Source organism: Nerophis ophidion, linkage group LG13 (genome assembly GCF_033978795.1).
Source record: "Nerophis ophidion isolate RoL-2023_Sa linkage group LG13, RoL_Noph_v1.0, whole genome shotgun sequence".
NCBI lineage: Eukaryota > Metazoa > Chordata > Actinopteri > Syngnathiformes > Syngnathidae > Nerophis > Nerophis ophidion.
Window position 1 is genome coordinate 42,112,032 of NC_084623.1, and position 20,190 is coordinate 42,132,221.

The 20,190-nt window shown below is 38.4% G+C and overlaps 1 protein-coding gene across 3 annotated transcripts in view; it reads right to left on the reverse strand.

Moving 5' to 3' along the window:
- lsamp (limbic system associated membrane protein) overlaps positions 1-20,190 on the reverse strand; it is a 946,135-nt gene that overhangs the window by 453,674 nt on the left and 472,271 nt on the right. For 2 of the 3 annotated variants that reach the window (XM_061918976.1, XM_061918975.1), the window contains exon 1: positions 10,985-11,312. In XM_061918976.1, coding sequence (XP_061774960.1) covers positions 10,985-11,139 — 155 coding nt within the window. In that variant the 5' untranslated portion in view covers positions 11,140-11,312. Of the gene's footprint in view, positions 1-10,984; positions 11,313-20,190 lie in introns of those variants that run through there. The other variant, XM_061918977.1, reaches the window with a different exon arrangement.

Below are 20,190 nucleotides of genomic sequence, written 5' to 3' on the forward strand. Positions count from 1 at the left end.
TGGAATATAATTTTTTTTTTTTTCTGAATGAGATATGAAAATAAAGAATGTGGGATTTACAATATTAACTATGAATGATGAAACACTGAATATTGACAACATATTTTACAATCAACCGAAATGCAACCAAAATGCAACAAACAGTGGGGGAAAAAAACACCTACATTCTGAGATATCTCATAGTGACCAGAGTAAGTTATTAGATAACCATAGTAATTAATTAGATGACCATAGTAACTAGTATATGATGCAGATTCCAAGTATTGAAAGACTTAGTATAGTTGAAGACTTCCCGTCATTAGAAAACATCACTGCACATCATAATGGCAGCTACACTTTCCAACTTAAACACCTAAAACAATTATTTGGGAATGTCCGGAGGGCTGGATTGAAAAGCTCAACGGGCCGCGTGTGGCCCCCGGGCCTTAATTTGCCCAGGTCTGTCTTAAGGTATTCATGTGTGATTTCCACTAGCATCCGTACAGACGGAAGGAGAAACACGGGCATGTCTGGATGACTCACTTCCATATTTCCAGTGGTTAGCTCTGAATTACGAAAAAAAAACGCTTTATTATAAAGCTGGCTGTGGCTCTGTCACTTCCTGTGTGGGGCACGGTCTTTCTGGCGTCACTTCCTCCCCGAACTCAGTTTGTAAACGATCACTGAGTCCATACAAAGCTATTAGACGGATATTCAAGAAATAGACGGCACAGTTACCCGTGTACAAAATTGTTCAAGGAGGGGAACCTTAAAGGGGAACATTATCACCAAACCTATGCAAGCATCAATTTATACCTTGATGTTGCAGAAAAAAGACCATGTATTTTGTTAACCGATTTCCAAACTCTAAATGGGTGAATTTTGGCAAATTAAACGCCTTTCTGTTTATCGGTCTTTTAGCGATGACGTCAGAACGTGACGTCACCGAGGTAATACAGCCACCATTTTCATTTTCACATTACAAACACCGGGTCTCAGCTCTGTTATTTTCCATTTTTTCGACTATTTTTTGGAACCTTGGAGACATGATACCTCGTCGGTGTGTTGTCGGAGGGTGTAACAACAGTAACAAGGAGGGATTCAAGTTGCACCACTGGCAAGAAATCTGCCGCCAGACCCCCATTGAATTTGTGTCTGCACATTTGACCGGCGATGCTAAGACAGACATGGCACAGAGATGTATGGATAACCTGCAGATGCATTTGCAACGATTAAGTCAACAAAATCACAAAGGTGAGTTTTGTTGATGTTATTGACTTATGTGCTAATCAGACATATTTGGTCACGGCATGACTGCCAGCTAATCGATGCTAACATGCTATTTACGCTAGCTGTATGTACATTTGAAACTAGATACCCACATTTAATGCGAAACAAACACTTACCAATCGACATATTTAAGTTGCTTCAGTGTCACAAGATGCGAAAGTCCTGATCGTTTGGTCTGCACATTTTACCGGCGATGCTAATAAGGCAGCCATGCTATGGGCCACTTCATTAGGTACACCCATGCTATGGCCGAATAGCGTCAATAGCTAGTCGCTCAATAGCTTCAATTTCTTCTTCAATTTCGTTTTCGCTATCTGCCTCCATACTCCGACCATCTATTTCAATACATGCGTAATCTGTTGAATCGCTTAAACCGCTGAAATCCGAGTCTGAATCCGAGCTAATGTCGCTACATCTTGCTGTGGTAACCGCCATGTGGTTTGTATTGGCAGCACTGTATGACGTCACAGGGAAATGGACAGACGCATCGCAAATAGGGAAAAACAAGAATTTTAAAGCTTTTTTTAAGGATATTCCGGGAGGTGTAAAATTTTGGAAAAATCTTCGAAAAATAAAACAAGCCACTGGGAACTGATTTTTATTGTTTTTAACTCTTTTGAAATTCTGATAATGTTCGCCTTTAAACGATGAATTAGTGTGGCTGAAACGGGGTTTAGGCTAAATAATTATTCATTTAAGGGGTTATCCAGCTTAGTGTAGACTGAGACTTGGGTTGCACAGTGATAACAATTGGTGGCTGGATATGTGGAACTTTTGCAGTGGAGTCCTGGTAAAGATCCACCTATCGCTGGACAAACAGTGGCCCTCAGTCAAGAGGGATGCCCGTTTCCAACATCTTAAATCATCTTTTCACATAGAGGCCCATCTTTGCAAGCTATACACAGGACAAATCTACCACTTTATAACATTTTTGTCTTATAACTTTCAGGAAGAAATGTAAAATCATTGTCTTACTGTCTCTAACCTTGACAGCAAAGAAATGTTGCAAGTTGTTTTGCTCTGGTAGTTCAACAACCTTGCAATGTCCAAAAGCTTAAAAGCATTTCTTTGCCTTCCTTTGAAACTCGGAAGACATGGAGGAGGGAAGGTCTCACAAAAAAATAAAAAATAAATAAAGACCGGTTTTAGCACAGATTTTCAATTTTCAAGGGAATGGTTTCACAATTTTGATCAGCTGGTGAACAGCCTGTTTGAGTTTAAATGTTGAATATTAAAAACGTGTGTTTTTGTGTGCCCGGTCTGTGTGAGGAAAACAATAACTGCTGGGATATACAGCCCTGGATTTAATATGCGACCATGCGATCCAGGGGCAGATGTTACGATAAGAAGATTCAAATGATCAGAATGTTCGAGCAGCTTGTCGACGAATACAAGACCTTCTGTAATCTTTGAAGTCAGACAAACTCATTCAAATAGTTATGCAATCCACACAGATTCTGAGAAGCACTTCACACCACGCATACTGTGTGTGAAAATGTTAATCAAAGTCTAGTACAGCGTCTGCTTGCAAAACCAATAATCGTTGTCAGATTAACCCACTGACAGCAGGGTCCAGCAAATAGATTTAAGGGGTTAAATATAGCTAAAGCTCTACATTTGAACCTGGTTTAAACGAGAACAGGCTCCCACGCAATTAAAGTCTTTGAGATCAAACGGGAAAAAACAACAAATCCCAGCCATTCCCTATAGATACAGTTGTTTTTCTGCCAATGTTTATTTTGTATGCAGTTGTTCTGTGTGGAAAAATCCAATGCTTAGAAGAAAGTTGTTTTCCAAAGTATGAAAAGAAAATATACTGTAGGTCTACAAATGAAAACCTATATGTTAAATCGGAACAGCCGATATGGGCACTTACATCAACTATATGATTTGTCTGAGAAGCTGGACAGGACAAAAAAATAAATAAATAAAAAGAAAAAAAAAGAAAACCTATATGTTAACTAAGCCTTTATAAAATGTGATAATTGATATTAATGTCAACATTATTTTGAGACCAAATTAACCACTGATGGAATGATAATACATAACATTAATGCAATTATACGGGTGTAACGATTTGATTTAGAAACGATTCGATTTGATTGTGGTTGTCAATACGATTCAGGGACGATCATTTTTTTTTAAACGATACGATCCGAAATGATTCCGTGAGTTGAAATCGATTCCATAACTTTTTATCAAAGCAAATCAAGCAGTCTAACTTTGAAATAAATACTGAACATTGGACACTGTAGATGAAGTTTCCTACATTCCTGTTGTTTCGTGTAAGGCAATTATGTATAAGTAGGGGGGTAACGGTATGTGTATTTGTATTGAACCGTTTCGGTACGAGGGTTTCGGTTCGGTACGGGTGTGTACCGAACGATTTTCTAAGCTAAAGTCTTAAAAGCTGCTTTGCTTCTACGGCCTCTGTCTCAGCACCCAGCAATGTCCCACCCACACAACCATCTGATTGGTCACATATATAGCGGTAACAGCCAATCAGCAGTGCGTATTCAGAACCATAACAGCCAATCAGCACGGCATATTCAGAGCGCATGAAGTGAATGCTTCAGCATCAAGCAGATACAGTAGGTGTTTAGCAGGTGAGCATAAGGCAGCGTACTCTCTCCAAATGATAAGAAACACCCCCCAGTCAACTACTAGTGACATCACTCTAAGCCCGTTGACCTTCTAGAAACTTAAACTGCAGCTCAGCTTGCTCGTAGTTCTGGCTTGAGGTGAAGGTTAATTAGCTTTTAGCGTAACGTTAGCTCATTTTGCAGTGTGTGTGTGTGCGTGCGTGCGTGCATGTGTTTTAAGGACAGATAAGCTTTGAATGGCAGGATCCCTGTTATCACATGTTGATAAAAATATAACATTTACATAATAAAAATCAACTACAGGCTTCCCAAATGCTGTAATAAATTAAGCATGATGAGTTGACTTGAAACTGTTTAATGTTGCACTTTTTATGTGCATAAAACATGTAATCCCAAGCGGTAAAGTGTGTTTACAAAAGTAAAACATGACCTGGACCAGCAATTCCGTACCATAGGGTGCATCGGATTATAAGGCGCACTGTCGATGAATGGTCTATTTTCGATATTTTTTCATATATAAGGCGCACCAGATTATAGAGCACATTAAAGGAGTCATATCATTTATGTATTATTTTATTATTTCTACATGTAAAACACTTCCTTGTGGTCTACATAACATGTAATGATGGTTCTTTGGTCAAAATGTTGCATAGATTATGTTATACAGATCATCTTCAAGTCGTTTTCCGACAGTCGCTTCTGGGCGGTCTTATTTACATGGCTCACTTTCGGCAGCGTCTTCTCCCCGTCATCTTTGTTGTAGCGGTGTGGACGGGAGTGGAAGAAGTGTCAAAAGATGGAGCTAACTGTTTTATTGACATTCAGATTTTACTTAAATCAATAACGGAGCAGCATCTACTCATCCGGAAACAACAACCAGAACTCTCTATTAACTAAAGTTCCTTGGGTGAATAATGTAAACTCACTACACCGGTACGTTTTAGCGCTTTCATGGCAAGTTTACCGACAGATATAAGTAAGAACTTTTCACTATTTTATTATAGAAATGGCAACAGTTAACAAAATGGAGAAAGAGAAGAAACTTATGCACTACGGGGTCCTCACGGACTACAAAAGCGGACACGCGTGCAATTCAGGGTTTCCCACACATTCATTTATTTGTGGCGGCCCGCCACAAAAGAATTACGGCCGCCACAAATAAAATTAATCTTTTTTTTTTTTTTTATGTTTTCGGCTTTTGACTCGCTCGACCGCTCGTAAAAGCAATGGGACTCTGTCTGTGAATGGAGCTTGTAGTTACATATTATATAAATATGTAAATATTTAATAAATATGTATATAAATATGTACATAAAGTGTTGTAATTATATTCCAACTCTGCGTTCTTCTTGGTCATCGCCGCCGCTGCTGACCCCACCCCCCCCCCCCCCCAAATATTGCTCATTTGTAGAGGTCTTTCTTGAACTATTTGGAAAAAAAGATATAAAAATAACTAAAAATGTGTTGAAAAATAAACAAGTGATTCAATTATAAATAAATATTTCTACACATAGAAGTAATCATCAACTTAAAGTGCCCTCTTGGGGATTGTAATAGAGATCCATCTGGATTCATCAACTTCATTTTAAACATTTTTTCACAAAAAAAGGAATCTTTAACATCAATATTTATGGAACATGTCCAAAAAAATTCTAGCTGTCAACATTGAATATTGCATTGTTGCATTTATTTTCACAGTTTATGAACTTACATTCATATTTTGTTGAAGTATTATTCAATAAATAGATTTATAAAGGATTTTTGAATTGTTTCTATTTTTAGAATATTAACACAAAATCTCACGTACCCCTTGGCATACCTTCATGTACGTACCCCCATTTGAGAACAACTGCATTACACCATGTACTAAATAAATTGCTTCGAGGTCGGTAAGCAAATCTAGAATTATTTCGTAAATTAGGGTTTTGAGAAAATGTACGGAAAATACGGTATGTCTAAATTCTGGCGGGTTTTTGGCAATTTCAAGGATTTTGTGTAACCAGAGTAAAGATTAATATGACAATTTAGAAAGAGGACTGGGTCAAATTTGGGCAAACAAATCGGAATTGCCCTGAAGTCTGAACGTGTAAAAAGTGTTATGATTGGTTCAGTGATGAGCGAAAACAATTGTGGTACAGTGTTACTGCAAAGGCGTGATCGTGTCGCTTGTTGGAAAGGGTTATGCAAAATAAAAGTAAACTGTTTGCGTATTCATTCAGCACGTTAAAGCTCAGGGCCCCTGCGAGAATGGCATTTTTCTTTTACATTTCAGTAGCTAGCCTGACCGTTGCAGGCAACGTCAGAGCAGTATGTGAGCCACATACTGTTGTTTTTTACATCAGCAACACCCCAGTGTCACAAGTGAAGCTACGGTTTACTCGAAAGGAGCACGGGCCCCATAGCACACAAAAGGTAATCAAAATTATTTCAGCCTTTACAAAATCTGGTTAATCGCATCAAATTCGAGCAATTACCAACCAAATGGTTCCTCGAGCTTGGCAAAGCATTCATGTCATTTTTTAAGTCCGCCCAAAAAATATTGAGTGTGATGTGAGGATACCATCACGAAGAGCACGTTTAATATAACTTTTTTTTATTATGGTTATTACTTTCAGCACTGAAGACCTGGATAACTTACAATTGACGCATGCATTTCACTGCTTCGACCGTCACACGGACGAGATTGGAAGGCATACTGGGTGATACAAGTTACACTGAAGGTTGCGATTTAAACAACTTTAACACTCTTACTAATATGCGCCATACAGTGAACCCACACCAAACAAGAATGACAAACACATTTCTGGAGAACATCAGCTCTGTAACACATTATAAACGCAACATAACAATTACCCAGAATGCAATGCATCCATGACTCTTACTGCTTATAATATACACCCCCGCCCACCTCAACCGACGCACGGAGGGGGGGTTGGTGCTTCACGGTGGCAGAGGGGGTTAGTGCGTCTGCCTCACAATACGAAGTTCCTGCAGTCCTGGGTTCAAATCCAGGCTCGGGATCTTTCTGTGTGGAGTTTGCATGTTCTCCCCGTGAATGCGTGGGTTCCCTCCGGGTACTCCGGCTTCATCCCACTTCCAAAGACATGCACCTGGGGATAGGTTGATTGGCAACACTAAATTGGCCCTAGTGTGTGAATGTTGTCTGTCTCTCTGTGTTGGCCCTGCGATGAGGTGGCGACTTGTCCAGGGTGTACCCCGCCTTCCGCCCGATTGTAGCTGAGATAGGCGCTAGCGCCCCCCGCGACCCCAAAAGGGAATAAGCGGTAGAAAATGGATGGGATGGAATGCATCCATGACTCTTACTGCTTATAATATACACCGCCACCCACCTCAACCGACGCACGGAGGGGGGGTTGGTGCTAGCGGGGTGTATAATATAAGCAGTAAGAGTCATGGATGCATTGCATTCTGGGTAATTGTTATGTTGCGTTTATAATGTGTTACAGAGCCGATGTTCTCCAGATATGTGTTTGTCATTCTTGTTTGGTGTGGGTTCACAGTGTGGCACATATTAGTAAGAGTGTTACAGTTCTTTATACCAGTACAGCCCCACTTCGAAGTATATTTTTCTACATGTGGCCCCCGACGCATGCATTTCGCTGCTTCTACCGTCACACGAACGAGATTGGAAGGCATACTGGGTGATACAAGTTACACTTAAGGTTGTGATATAAACAACTTTAACACTCTTACATGAGTTTGACACCCCTGTCTTTAAGACACAAGCCGATATCATCTGATACTTTTACTCGATCCGATATTTGCATGAGATCAGAACACCCCTACTAGTGTCCAGTTTTAAATATTGAGCATCATTCGACTCTGAGAAGACTATTGTATAGTCCTGGATGAGTTAATGCTGCAAGGATTTCTGGGTATTTGTTCTGTTGTGTTTGTGTTTGTATTACGGTGCGGATGTTCTTCCAAAATGTGTTTTTCATTCTTGTTTGGTGTGGGTTCACTGTTTGGCGCATATTTGTAACAGTATTAAAGTTGGTTATACCGCCACCCTCAGTGTGACCTGTATGGCTGTTGACCAAGTATGCCATGGCCCGGTACCGGGCCACGGCCTGATAATAATTTTGGAGTTACTAGGTGATATGCTTTACATTAGTGTATGCGATATTGTAATTCGTTCCGTAAGTAAGCTGCTTACTTACGGAACAAATTACAATATCGCATACACTAATGTAAAGCATATCACCTAGTAACTCCAATATTATTATCATCTCAGTTTTGACCAAAATTGAGTTACTGGGTTTTGCCTTTGGACGGGAGAGTACATAATGCGGTTAATAGTTTTCTATCCTTATTTGTTGTTTTTTATATTTTCTGAAAAATGTATGTGATATTGTTCATTGCTCAACTCATTGGTGTGAATTTTCAATCTATCAAGATAAAAAAGTTTTATCAAAATCAATTTACAGTATGTGTTTCATGTAGTTTGATTATTTTCCTTGACTGATGTGCTAAGATCATGAGGTTTATTTTATATGTTAACATCATGTGGTTTATTTTGTATTTCGCTACTGCGACATCCAGGGGACACATTTAGAACAGCTGATTCGTTCGTTCCGTAAGTTGGCAGCTTACTTACGGAACAAATTACAATATCGCATACACTAATGTACAGCATATCACTTAGTAACTCCAAAATTATTATCAGCTCAGTTTTGATCAAAATTGAGTTACTGGGTTTTGTCTTTGGACGGGAGTACTGTAAGTCTAAAAAAAAAAAAACAAAAAAAAAACATTATGATTTGTACATTTTGTTCTATTTTTAAACAAAAAAAACATCCGAAGTTATCTTTATTTCTAAGTTATCATTCTGTGATTTTACCAGTACAGCCCCACTTGGAAGTATATTTTTCTCCATGTGGCCCCTGTTCTAACATGAGTTCGACACCCCTGTCTTTAAGACACAAGCCGATATCATCTGATACTTTTACCAGATCCGATATCGGCATGAGATGAGAACACCCCTACTAGTGTCCAGTTTTAAATATTGAGCATCATTCGACTCTGAGAAGACTATTGTATCGTCCTGGATGAGTTAGTGCTGCAAGGGTTTCTGGGTATTTGTTCTGTTATGTTTGTGTTACGGTGCGGATGTTCTTCCAAAATGTGTTTTTCATTCTTGTTTGGTGTGGGTTCACTGTGTGGCGCATATTTGTAACAGTGTTAAAGTTGTTTATACGGCCACCCTCAGTGTGACCTGTACGGCTGTTGACCAAGTATGCTTTGCATTCACTTGTGTGTGTGAAAAGCCATAGATATTATGTGACTAGGCCGGCACGCAAAGGGAGTGCTTTTACGGTCTATTTGCACTCTGTACTTCTCCCTATGTCCGTGTACACAGCGGCGTTTTAAAAAGTCATACATTTTACTTTTTGAAACCGATACCGATAATTTTAAAACCGATACCGATAATATCCGATATTATATTTTAAAGCATTAAACGACTGATAATATCGGCAGTCCGATAGTATCGGACATCTCTAATGTTGATGGATTGAGAAGTCACACCAATGAGTTCACTGATGTACATTATTATGTATTTTATCCAGACAATATAAATAACAACAAATAAAGATAGAATACTATTAACCGCAACATGTAAGTGTAAATAAAAAAAACAACATTATGATTTGTACATTTTGTTCTATTTTTAAACAAAAAAAAAAAGACAATTTGAAGTGGTCTTTATTTCTAAGTTATCATGCTGTGATTTTATCAGTCCAGCCTAGCTTGAGAGTACATTTTTCTCCATGTGGCCCCTGATCTAACATGAGTTCGACACCCCTGTCTTTAAGACACGAGCCGATATCATCTGATACTTTTACCCGATCTGATATCGGCATGAGAGCAGAACACCCCTACTAGTGTCCAGTTTTAAATATTGAGCATCATTCGACTCTGAGAAGACTATTGTATCGTCCTGGATGAGTTAGTGCCGCAAGGGTTTCTGGGTATTTGTTCTGTTATGTCTGTGTTACGGTGCGGATGTTCTTCCAAAATGTGTTTTTCATTCTTGTTTGGTGTGGGTTCACTGTGTGGCGCATATTTGTAACAGTGTTAAAGTTGTTTATACGGCCACCCTCAGTGTGACCTGTGCGGCTGTTGACCAAGTATGCTTTGCATTCACTTGTGTGTGTGAAAAGCCATAGATATTATGTGACTAGGCCGGCCCGCAAAGGCAGTGCTTTTAAGGTATATTTGCGCTCTGTACTTCTCCCTATGTCCGTGTACACAGCGGCGTTTTAAAAAGTCATACATTTTACTTTTTGAAACCGATACTGATAATTTTAAAACCGATACCGATAATATCCGATATTATATTTTAAAGCATTAAACGACTGATAATATCGGCTGTCTGTTAGTATCGGACATCTCTAATGTTGATGGATTGAGAAGTCACACCAATGAGTTCACTGATGTACATTATTATGTATTTTATCCAGACAATATAAATAACAATAAATACAAATAGAATACTATTAACCGCAACATGTAAGTGTAAATAAAAAAACAACATTATGATTTGTACATTTTGTTCTATTTTTAAACAAAAAAAAAGACAATTTGAAGTGGTCTTTATTTTTAAGTTATCATGCTGTGATTTTATCAGTCCAGCCTAGCTTGAGAGTACATTTTTCTCCATGTGGCCCCTGATCTAACATGAGTTCGACACCCCTGTCTTTAAGACACAAGCCGATATCATCTGATACTTTTACCCGATCTGATATCGGCATGAGAGCAGAACACCCCTACTAGTGTCCAGTTTTAAATATTGAGCATCATTCGACTCTGAGAAAATAAGTGACGTGCAGAAGCATTGTAGACGGGAAAAAAATATATATATATAAATAAATAAATAAATACAGATCACGTGGTCCCTGACATCTGTCCATCAATGTTGACAGCTCGCATTGTCTCGCCAGTGATTAGGATATGAAAACAGACTTTTTGTTCTCTTATGAAGAGTTGCGACATCAACAAACGGCCATATAAACCTAAAGGAAGGGAAAAGCGGTAGAAGGCGGACGGATGGATGGAGGGGGGAGAGAAGTTAGAGAGGGGGGTCTTCTCACCTTATGACGGCCGTGTCGCCCTGGCGGACTGTGATGTTGTCGGTGGCCCGCTGCATATCCACACTGCGGACGGGGAATCCTGTCGGGATAAGACACAGCAGTCGGAAAAGAGAAGCCTGCAATTGCCTCCAACACGGTTTGCGTCCGACCAGCATGTTTCCAAAAAGGAGAAGAAGCGCGCCTTTCCGCGGCGATAAATCCAAAGAAAGTAAGGAGAAGGACCGAGAGGAGTAAGTAGTCCAGAAGTCTCAGCAGGGATTGGGGGGGACGGGGACGGGGGCGGAAAAGATCCAATGGAGTCCGACTCCGACAAATAGTTCAGTGTTATCCTCGCACTGAAAGCTTTTTTTTTTTTTTTTTTTTTTTTGCCTGCCAAGTGCAGCGAGAGCTCCGCTTTCTCTCTTTCTGATGATGTGGCTGCGACGCTCCTATTGGTCAGGACGACAGCTCCACCCGAGGTCTTTAAACCAGTGGTCGCAGAAGAATTTTTTATTCATTTTTATTTACATTTTTTATTTTATTTATTTTTATTTTTTTTTATAAAATCAACATAAAAAGCACGATATACACTTACAATTAGTGCACCAACCACAAAAACGTCCCTTTTTCATGACAAAGAAAAAAAAAAAAAAGGATCCCCCCCCCCGGGCCGCGGGACAAATTATTAAGCTTTGACCTGTCCGCGGATACAAAAAGGTTGGGGACCACCGCTTTAAACCATCCATCCATTTTCTACCGCTTTTTCCCTTTTGGGGTTGCGGGGGGGCGCTGGCGCCTATTTCAGCTACAATGGGGCGGAAGGCGGGGTACGCCCTGGACAAGTCGCGACCTCATCGCAGGGCCAACACAGATAGACAGACAACATTCACACTCACATTCACACACTAGGGCCAATTTAGTGTTGCCAATCAACCTATCCCCAGGTGCATGTCTTTGGAAGTGGGAGGAAGCCGGAGTACCCGGAGGGAACCCACGCATTCACGGGGAGAACATGCAAACTCCACACAGAAAGATCCCAAGTCTGGATTTGAACCCAGGACTGCAGGAACTTCGTATTGTGAGGCAGACGCACTAACCCCTCTTCCACCGTGAAGGCCAGTGGTTCTCAAATGGGCGTACGCGTACCCCTGGGGGTTCTTGAAAGTATACCAAGGGGTACATGAGATTTTTGAAAAATATTATTAAAAAAAACAACAATTCAAAAATCCTTTACAAATATATTCATTGAATAATACTTCAACAAAATTATAATGTAAGTTCATAAACTGTGAAAAGAAATGCAACAATGCAATATTCAGTGTTGATAGCTAGATTTTTTGGACATGTTACATAAATATTGATGTTAAAGATTTCTTTTTTTGTGAAGCAATGTTTAGAATTAAGTTGATGGATCTCTATTACAATCCCCAAAGAGGGCACTTTAAGTTGATTATTACTTCTATGTGTAGAAATCTTGATTTATAAATGAATCACTTGTTTATTTTTCAACAAGTTTTTAGTTATTTTTGTATTTTTTTTCCAAATAGTTCAAGAATTGATTAACGTGGACCCCGACTTAAACATGTTGAAAAAACTTATTCGGGTGTTACCAATTAGTGGTCAATTGTATAGAATATGTACTGAACTGTGAACTCTACTAATAAAAGTATCAATCAATCAATCAAAAATACCACTACAAATGAGCAATATTTTGCACTGTTATACATTTTAATAAATCAGAAACTGATGACATAGTGCTGTATTTGACTTCTTTATCTCTTTTTTTCAACCAAAAATGCATTGCTCTGATTAGGGGGTACTTGAATTAAAAAAATGTTCACAGGGGGTACATCACTGAAAAAAGCTTGAGAACCACCGCTTTAAACCACACAGTCCTTGAGTATGCAGGAATGATGGAGACGCACGCAGCCTGGACTTCATTTAAAAGCTGCCTTTTTATTGCTTTCAGGCGCCCGGAAAAAGTTCCTATCATTGTTTGTTGTTGGAAGAAACTAGTCCAGGGCGTGCACTCAAACCATACTGCCACGGATTCATCCATCCATCTGTTTTCTACCGCTTGTCCCTTTTGGGGTCGCGGAGGGGTGCTGGAGCCTATCTCAGCTGTATTCGGGCGGAAGGCGGGGTACACCCTGGACAAGTCGCCACCTCATCACAGGGCCAACACAGATAGACGGACAACATTCACACACTAGGGCCAATTTAGTGTTGCCAATCACCCTCCCAAGCCGAGACGTGCACATGATTATAGAGGGGCAGGGCCTCAAAGTCAGAAAAGGGCAGGATTTTTTTTTTTTGGGGTCCTTTACACGGCCGTGGCCCGATTGGTACTGGGCCGCAGAATAATTTTTTATTCATTTTTATTTAAAAAAAAAAGAAATTTTTTTTTTTAATTTAAATTAACATAAAAAACACAATATACAGTTAAAATTAGTGCACCAACCACAAAAACCTCTGTTTTTCATGACAAAAACGTCCCTTTTTATGACAGAGCAAAAAAAAAAAAAAAGATTAAACAAGGTACAAATACATAAAATACATACAACATACAAACCATCATAAAGCTAAAAACTAAAAACATTTGTAATACAATAAAAACTAATATTTAATTATACTATGAAAAGGAACAAACAAAAGGCGCGCACAAGGCGGCGAACAAACTTGAAAACAAAAACTCAAAAAATGGGAGAACTATGAACATAAAACAAAACTTACAAACTATGGCATGAAAAACTTACGTGGACCAAGAAAGAGCATGGATCATCTGGATGGATTACATGGCTGTGTAGGAGGTGATAGAGGGTGACTGCCTGGCAACTACAGGCTTAAATTGTGGTGCGGTGATTGACAGGTGCGTGAGTCGTGAACACATAACAGGTGAAACTAATGAGTTGTCATGGTGACAAAACAAACAAGAGTGCACAATGAGTCCGAAACCAAACAGAACGTGACCACAAAACATGACACATATATTTTGATGGTGGTCCGTGCGGTCAAACTAGACATTATATCATGGCAATGCCAACAATCTGTCCCAACTTCCGACTAAAATATTGCTGCGTAACTTTATAAATACATTTGGCTAATCAACATTGGTAAAATGTTGCATGATTACTTAGTAAACCATCTTGCAAGAAGCATTAAAAAGAGAAACCTACAGCTTAGAACTGTTCGATTGCCATTTGAAGTTCACGTTTGGAAAAAATGTCCTGGAGAAAAACTCTCAGGCTATGTCTACACCAGGGGTCACCAACCTTTTTGAAACCAAGAGCTACTTATTGGGTACTGATTAATGCGAAGGGCTACCAGTTTGATACACACTTAAATAAATTGCCAGAAATAGCCAATTTGTTCAATTTACCTTTATTAAATAAATCTATATATATAAAAACATGGATATTTCTGTCTGTCATTCCGTCGTACATTTTTTTTCCTTTTACGGAAGGTTTTTTGTAGAGAATGACTGATTAAAAATACACTTAATTGAACAGTTTAAAAGAGGAGAAAACAGGAAGAAAGAAAAAAAGAAAATTTAATTTTGAAACAGTTTATCTTCAATTTTGACTCTTTAAAATTCAAAATTCAACCGAAAAAAATGAGGAGGAAAAACTACGTATTTTGAATCTTTTTGAAAAAATTAAAAAAAGAATTTATGGAACATGGTTAGTAATTTTTTCTGATTCAAATTAATTTAAAAATTTTGATTACATGTTTTAAATAGGTTAAAATCCACTTTGAAATAAGATTTAAATTTGATTCGACAGATTTTCTAGATTTGCCAGAATAATTTTTTTGAATTGTAATCATAATAAGTTTGAAGAAATATTTCACAAATATTCTTCGTCAAAAAAACAGAAGCTAAAATGAAGAATTCAATTAAAATGTATTTATTATTCTTTACGATAAAAAAAAAAAAAATACTTGAACATTGATTTAAATTGCCAGCAAAGAAGAGGAAGGAATTTATAAGGTAAAAAAGTATAAGTGTTTAAAAATCCTAAAATAATTTTTAAATTTGTATTTTTTCTCTAAAATTGTCTTTCTGAAACTTATAAGAAGCGAAGTAAAAAAAATAAATGAATTTATTTAAACAAGTGAAGACCAAGTCTTTGAAACATTTTCTCGGATTTTCAAATTCTATTTGAGTTTTGTCTCTCTTAGAATTCAAAATGTCGAGCAAAGCGAGACCAGCTTGCTAGTAAATAAATAAAATTTAAAAAATAGAGGCAGCTCACTGGTAAGTGCTGCTATTTGAGCTATTTTTACAACAGGCCAGCGGGCTACTCATCTGGTCCTTAAGGGCTACCTGGTGCCCGCGGGCACCGCGTTGGTGACCCCTGATCTACACTAAGCTGGTTAACCCTGTAAATTACGTCTGGGCGAGATATCGATATACTCGATATATCGCAGGTTTGTCTCTGTGCCATATAGAAAAAGGTCATATTGTGATATTCGAGTATACGCTCTCAGGCAGTTGCTTTTAGCTGCGGGCATTACACTACAGGGTCTCCTCTCTCTTTATTGTCTCTCCTTCTCGCAGACAGACAAGTGCACCTTCTTACACACGTCACATTCTGTCACGTCATATGTCACATACGTATATGCCCTGGCGGAGCAGAGCGGTAGAAGAATAGAATAGAATAGAATGGACTTTATTGTCATAATATTTGCGTATAACGAGATTAAAGACTCCAACTGAAGGTGCGGTAGTAGGAACAAATATGGGGTAAAATAAATAGCACAAGAGGTAATAAAGGAAAAAAAAATAACAATTGAAATAAACAGAATAATAAGCAATCCTGTACAATATACAAAACAATATAGATATACAAAATACTGTACAATATACATAACAAGACAAGAGTACCGAAGTAATAAATAACAATCATTGTCAGACGTATTGCACTCGAAGGGTAGTATTGCACAGTAGGGTATTAGGGCAGGATATAGTAGCAGCATGGGTAACGTTAGCTCTGATGCTAGCAGAGCCGTGCGAGTGGTAATACGAGATAAAGAAGGTGCGAATCTGGTAACAAATGAAGGAAGAATTATGTTCCCCAAAAAAACAGCAGGGGGTCCATCGTCTGGCGGTGGTTTGGCTTCAAGTGGGAATATGTCAAACAGACAACTAATTTCTCAAGTGTGGTACTAAAGCGTTGCTATAAAACGTAGCATTACTGCTAATATGTAGCATCATTTGAAAAGTCACCTGCTAAATAATGAAGAGTGCTTACTCCGCATGTCAACATCTCCATTTGGTGCAACATGCCCACACCATCAAAATGCCGAGGCAAACATTTCCAGATCAACACTGAATGAATAAAATAGTGATTTTTTTAGTTGTGATTTCCTTTTCTGCAAGAAAGTTTAAATGAGCATATATTAATGCAATATGAAGAAGAATGTCTCAATGTAGACACTTATAATCATCATACTGCTGTGATTATATGCATCAAGTGTTCATTCAATGCTAAGGCAAAATATCGAGATATATATCGTATATCGCGATATGGCCTTAAAATATCGCAATATTTAAAAAAAAGGCCATATCGCCCAGTCCTTGTAAATCGGTTTCGTAAACAATGGAAATACAAACGTTTGTAGAAGGGAACTCAGTCTGAATCACGACGCCGATGCAACCAACAATGAATTAAAGGCCTACTGAAACCCACTACTACCGACCACGCAGTCTGATAGTTTATATATCAATGATGAAATATTAACATTGCAACACATGCCAATATGGTCTTTTTAGGTTACTAAATTGCAATTTTAAATCTCCCAGGAAGTGAATTATGACACTTTTGTTGACGCGTGCTTGTGACGTTATTGGTTGGAGCGGACATTTTATCCCAGCACCATTCACAGCTAAAAGTCGTCTGATTTAATCGCATAATTACTCAGTATTTTGGACATCTGTGTTGCTGAATCTTTTGCAATTTGTTCAATTAATCATGGAGACTACAAAGAAGAATGCTGTTGGTGGAAAGCGATGGATTGCAGCTGCCTTTAGCAACCAAAACACAGCCAGTGTTTGTTTGTTGTGAAGTTTTTTTATGGAACAGAGCGGTCAAGCAAACATTTTGGTCTACCACATGTCGACTGGCAGTTTTCAAGGAGAAAACTGTGGTAATAAGTCGGCTCTTACCGGAGACATGAGCGGAGCTTGTGTCGTTCTTCCTGCAGCAGCTGGCGGTCACCAAACCCCTCCGACTTTCGGTATGACTTTATAATCTCACTAAAACACAACTAACACAATAATCAGAAAAGGGATTTTCCAGAATTATCCTAGTAAATGTGTCTAATAACATCTGAATCGCTCACACTGCAGTCACCTTTTTTTTTTTCAATTCTTTTTTTTCTCTAGTGCTTCACTGTAAGTTTCCTCCTCGTTCAAATTTATAGACATGAGCGGAGAGCTTGCGTCGTTCCTCCTGCACCTGGCAAAGAGGCAGCTGCAGACTCTCTTGCCTCCTCCCACCGGCCGCCCCCGACCGTCAGATGCTTCCACCGTGGAGAAGGGAAAAAAAAAAAAAAAATCTCTGCCCGGCTGCCTTCGCCTCGTCTTGAAATGTGGCTTCCCTCGGAGACACTGGCGGTCACCACACCCGTGGCCACACCCCTCCGGCTTTCAGGTTGTACAGGTACGACCATATAATCTCACTAAAACACTAGTAACACAATAAGCCAATAAGGGATTTTCCAGAATTATACTAGTAAATTTGTCTAATGACATCTGAATTGCTCCGCCATCTAGTTTATTTTAAATTTTTTTCTAATCCTTCACTCTCACTTTCCTCATCCACAAATCTTTCCTCCTCGCTCAAATTTATGGGGAAATCGTCGCTTTCTCGGTCCGAATCGCTCTCGCTGCTGGTGGCCATGATTGTAAACAACGTTCAAATGTGAGGAGCTCCACAATCCGTGACGTCACGCGCACGTCGTCTGTTAATTCCGGTACAGGCAAAGCTTTTTTATTAGCGACCAAAAGTTGCGAATTTTAACGTGGATGTTCTCTACTAAATCCTTTCAGCATAAATATGGCAATATCCCGAAATGATCAAGTATGACACATAGAATGGACCTGCTATCCCCGTTTGAATAAGACAATCTCATTTCAGTAGGCCTTTAACTTTCAAAGCTGCAAGACATTAAACGAGGCATCGCCAAGGACAGGAAAAACAAACTAAATCCACCCATTCATCCATTTTATATATACCGCTAATCCTCTTAGCGTTCACTGGGGGGTGGATGGAGCCTATCCCGGCTGACTTCCGATAAGAGGTGGACATTACACATATCATAGAGCAATTAAAAGATACAGGCAATCAACCACAGTTAAAGGGGAACTTGCAATTTTGGGGGGTGAATTTGACCTATTATTCACAATTCTTATGTGGGACAAGAACTGCCCTTCTGTTGGTGTTCTGCGGTGTTTTTGCTTAGTTCCTGTCCTGTGGTGACTTTTCCTGTTGTGTTGGCGTTTTTTTGTGACCACTTCACACATCTTTGTCACAGAGCATTTCCCCTCACCTGTTTTCTGTTAGCATTGAGATCTATTTAAGTTGAGTGTGAGCCACCATTGTTTGCTGATGCTACTATCCTTGATAATCTGAAGACCGTATACGAACGTTTTGGACGATTAATGCAAGAAACTCGGAACTGTGTGGAAGCCGTCAGCTCCAGATTCCTTCTAAGTGTTTTGCATTTTGTTTTGTTTCATCATAGCCTGTTTAGTCAGAGCACTTCCCCGTTGACCTCGCTTTTTCTTTTTTTTTTATTAAGAAATTCCCCTTTGTTACCATATGCTCCAACCTCGTTAATCTGCATCCCTAAAGTCAGGACAACTTCCGGTGTGTTCCCATGATGCACTGCTCATCTATGCATGACAAGAACAAGGCAAGGCAAGTTTATTTACGGAGCACAATTCCTTAAAGGTGTAAAAAAAAGACGCTTTTTTGAATGAACCGCGATTTTTATTTGTAACGGTTCTTAATTGATACAAAAACAATCCAATAATTATTTTTATTTTCTATGAATTTATCCAACAAAATAATGCCATGATAATACAATTCTAATTCAAAAACCAAACCCGGTCCAGCAACATTCAGAATAGCAATCAACAGAGCAATTGAGAGGACACACAAACATGACACAACACAATCCAAAAGTAGCCAAACAAAAATGAATAATATCAACAACAGTATCAATATTAATACAAATTCCAACATAACAGTGATTAGAAATCCCTCATTGGCATTATCATCACAGCCACTTGTAAAAAATTAAAACATTTTAAAAATGAACATTAGTGTCACAGTGGCCTACACTTGCATTGCATCTAATAAGCTTGCTAACATATTGTGTCCAATATTTTCCGCAAAGATAAATTAAGTAATAATTTAGGTTCACTTAACAGTGAAAACAAAAAAAACAATTTTGATGTATTTATTTAATTTAAATCTGTTCTGTCCAGAACAGAACAGATTATATACAGATTATCCCTCCATTCATCCCTTTTGGCGTCGCGGGGGGTGCTGAAGCCTATCTCAGCTGCATTCGGGCGGAAAGCGGGGTACACCCTCAATCCCTGATTGACATTATCATTAGACATTTATAAAAATAAGAATAAAAGTGTCACAGTGGCTTACACTTGCATCACATCTCATAAGCTTGACAACACACTGTGTCCAATATTTTCACAAAGACAAAATAAGTCATATTTTTGGTGCGTTTAATAGTTGAAACAAATTTACATTATTGCAATCAGTTGATAAAACATTGTCCTTTACAATTATTAAAGCTTTTTTTTTTTTTTTTTTAATCTACTACTCTGCTAGCGTGTCAGCAGACTGGGGTAGATCCTGCTGAAATCCTATCTATTGAATGAATACAGAATCGTTCTGAATCGGAAAAATATCGTTTTTGAATCGAGAATCGAATTGAATCGAAAAAATCGATATATTATCGAATCGTGACCCCAAGAATCGATATTGAATCGAATCGTGGGAAGCCCAAAGATTCACAGCCCCTATATATATATATATATATATATATATATATATATATATATATATATATATATATATATATGTATATATATATACATTTACTGTATATATATACATATTTTATATATATATATATATATATATATATATATATAAAATATGTATATATATACAGTAAATGTATATATATATACATAT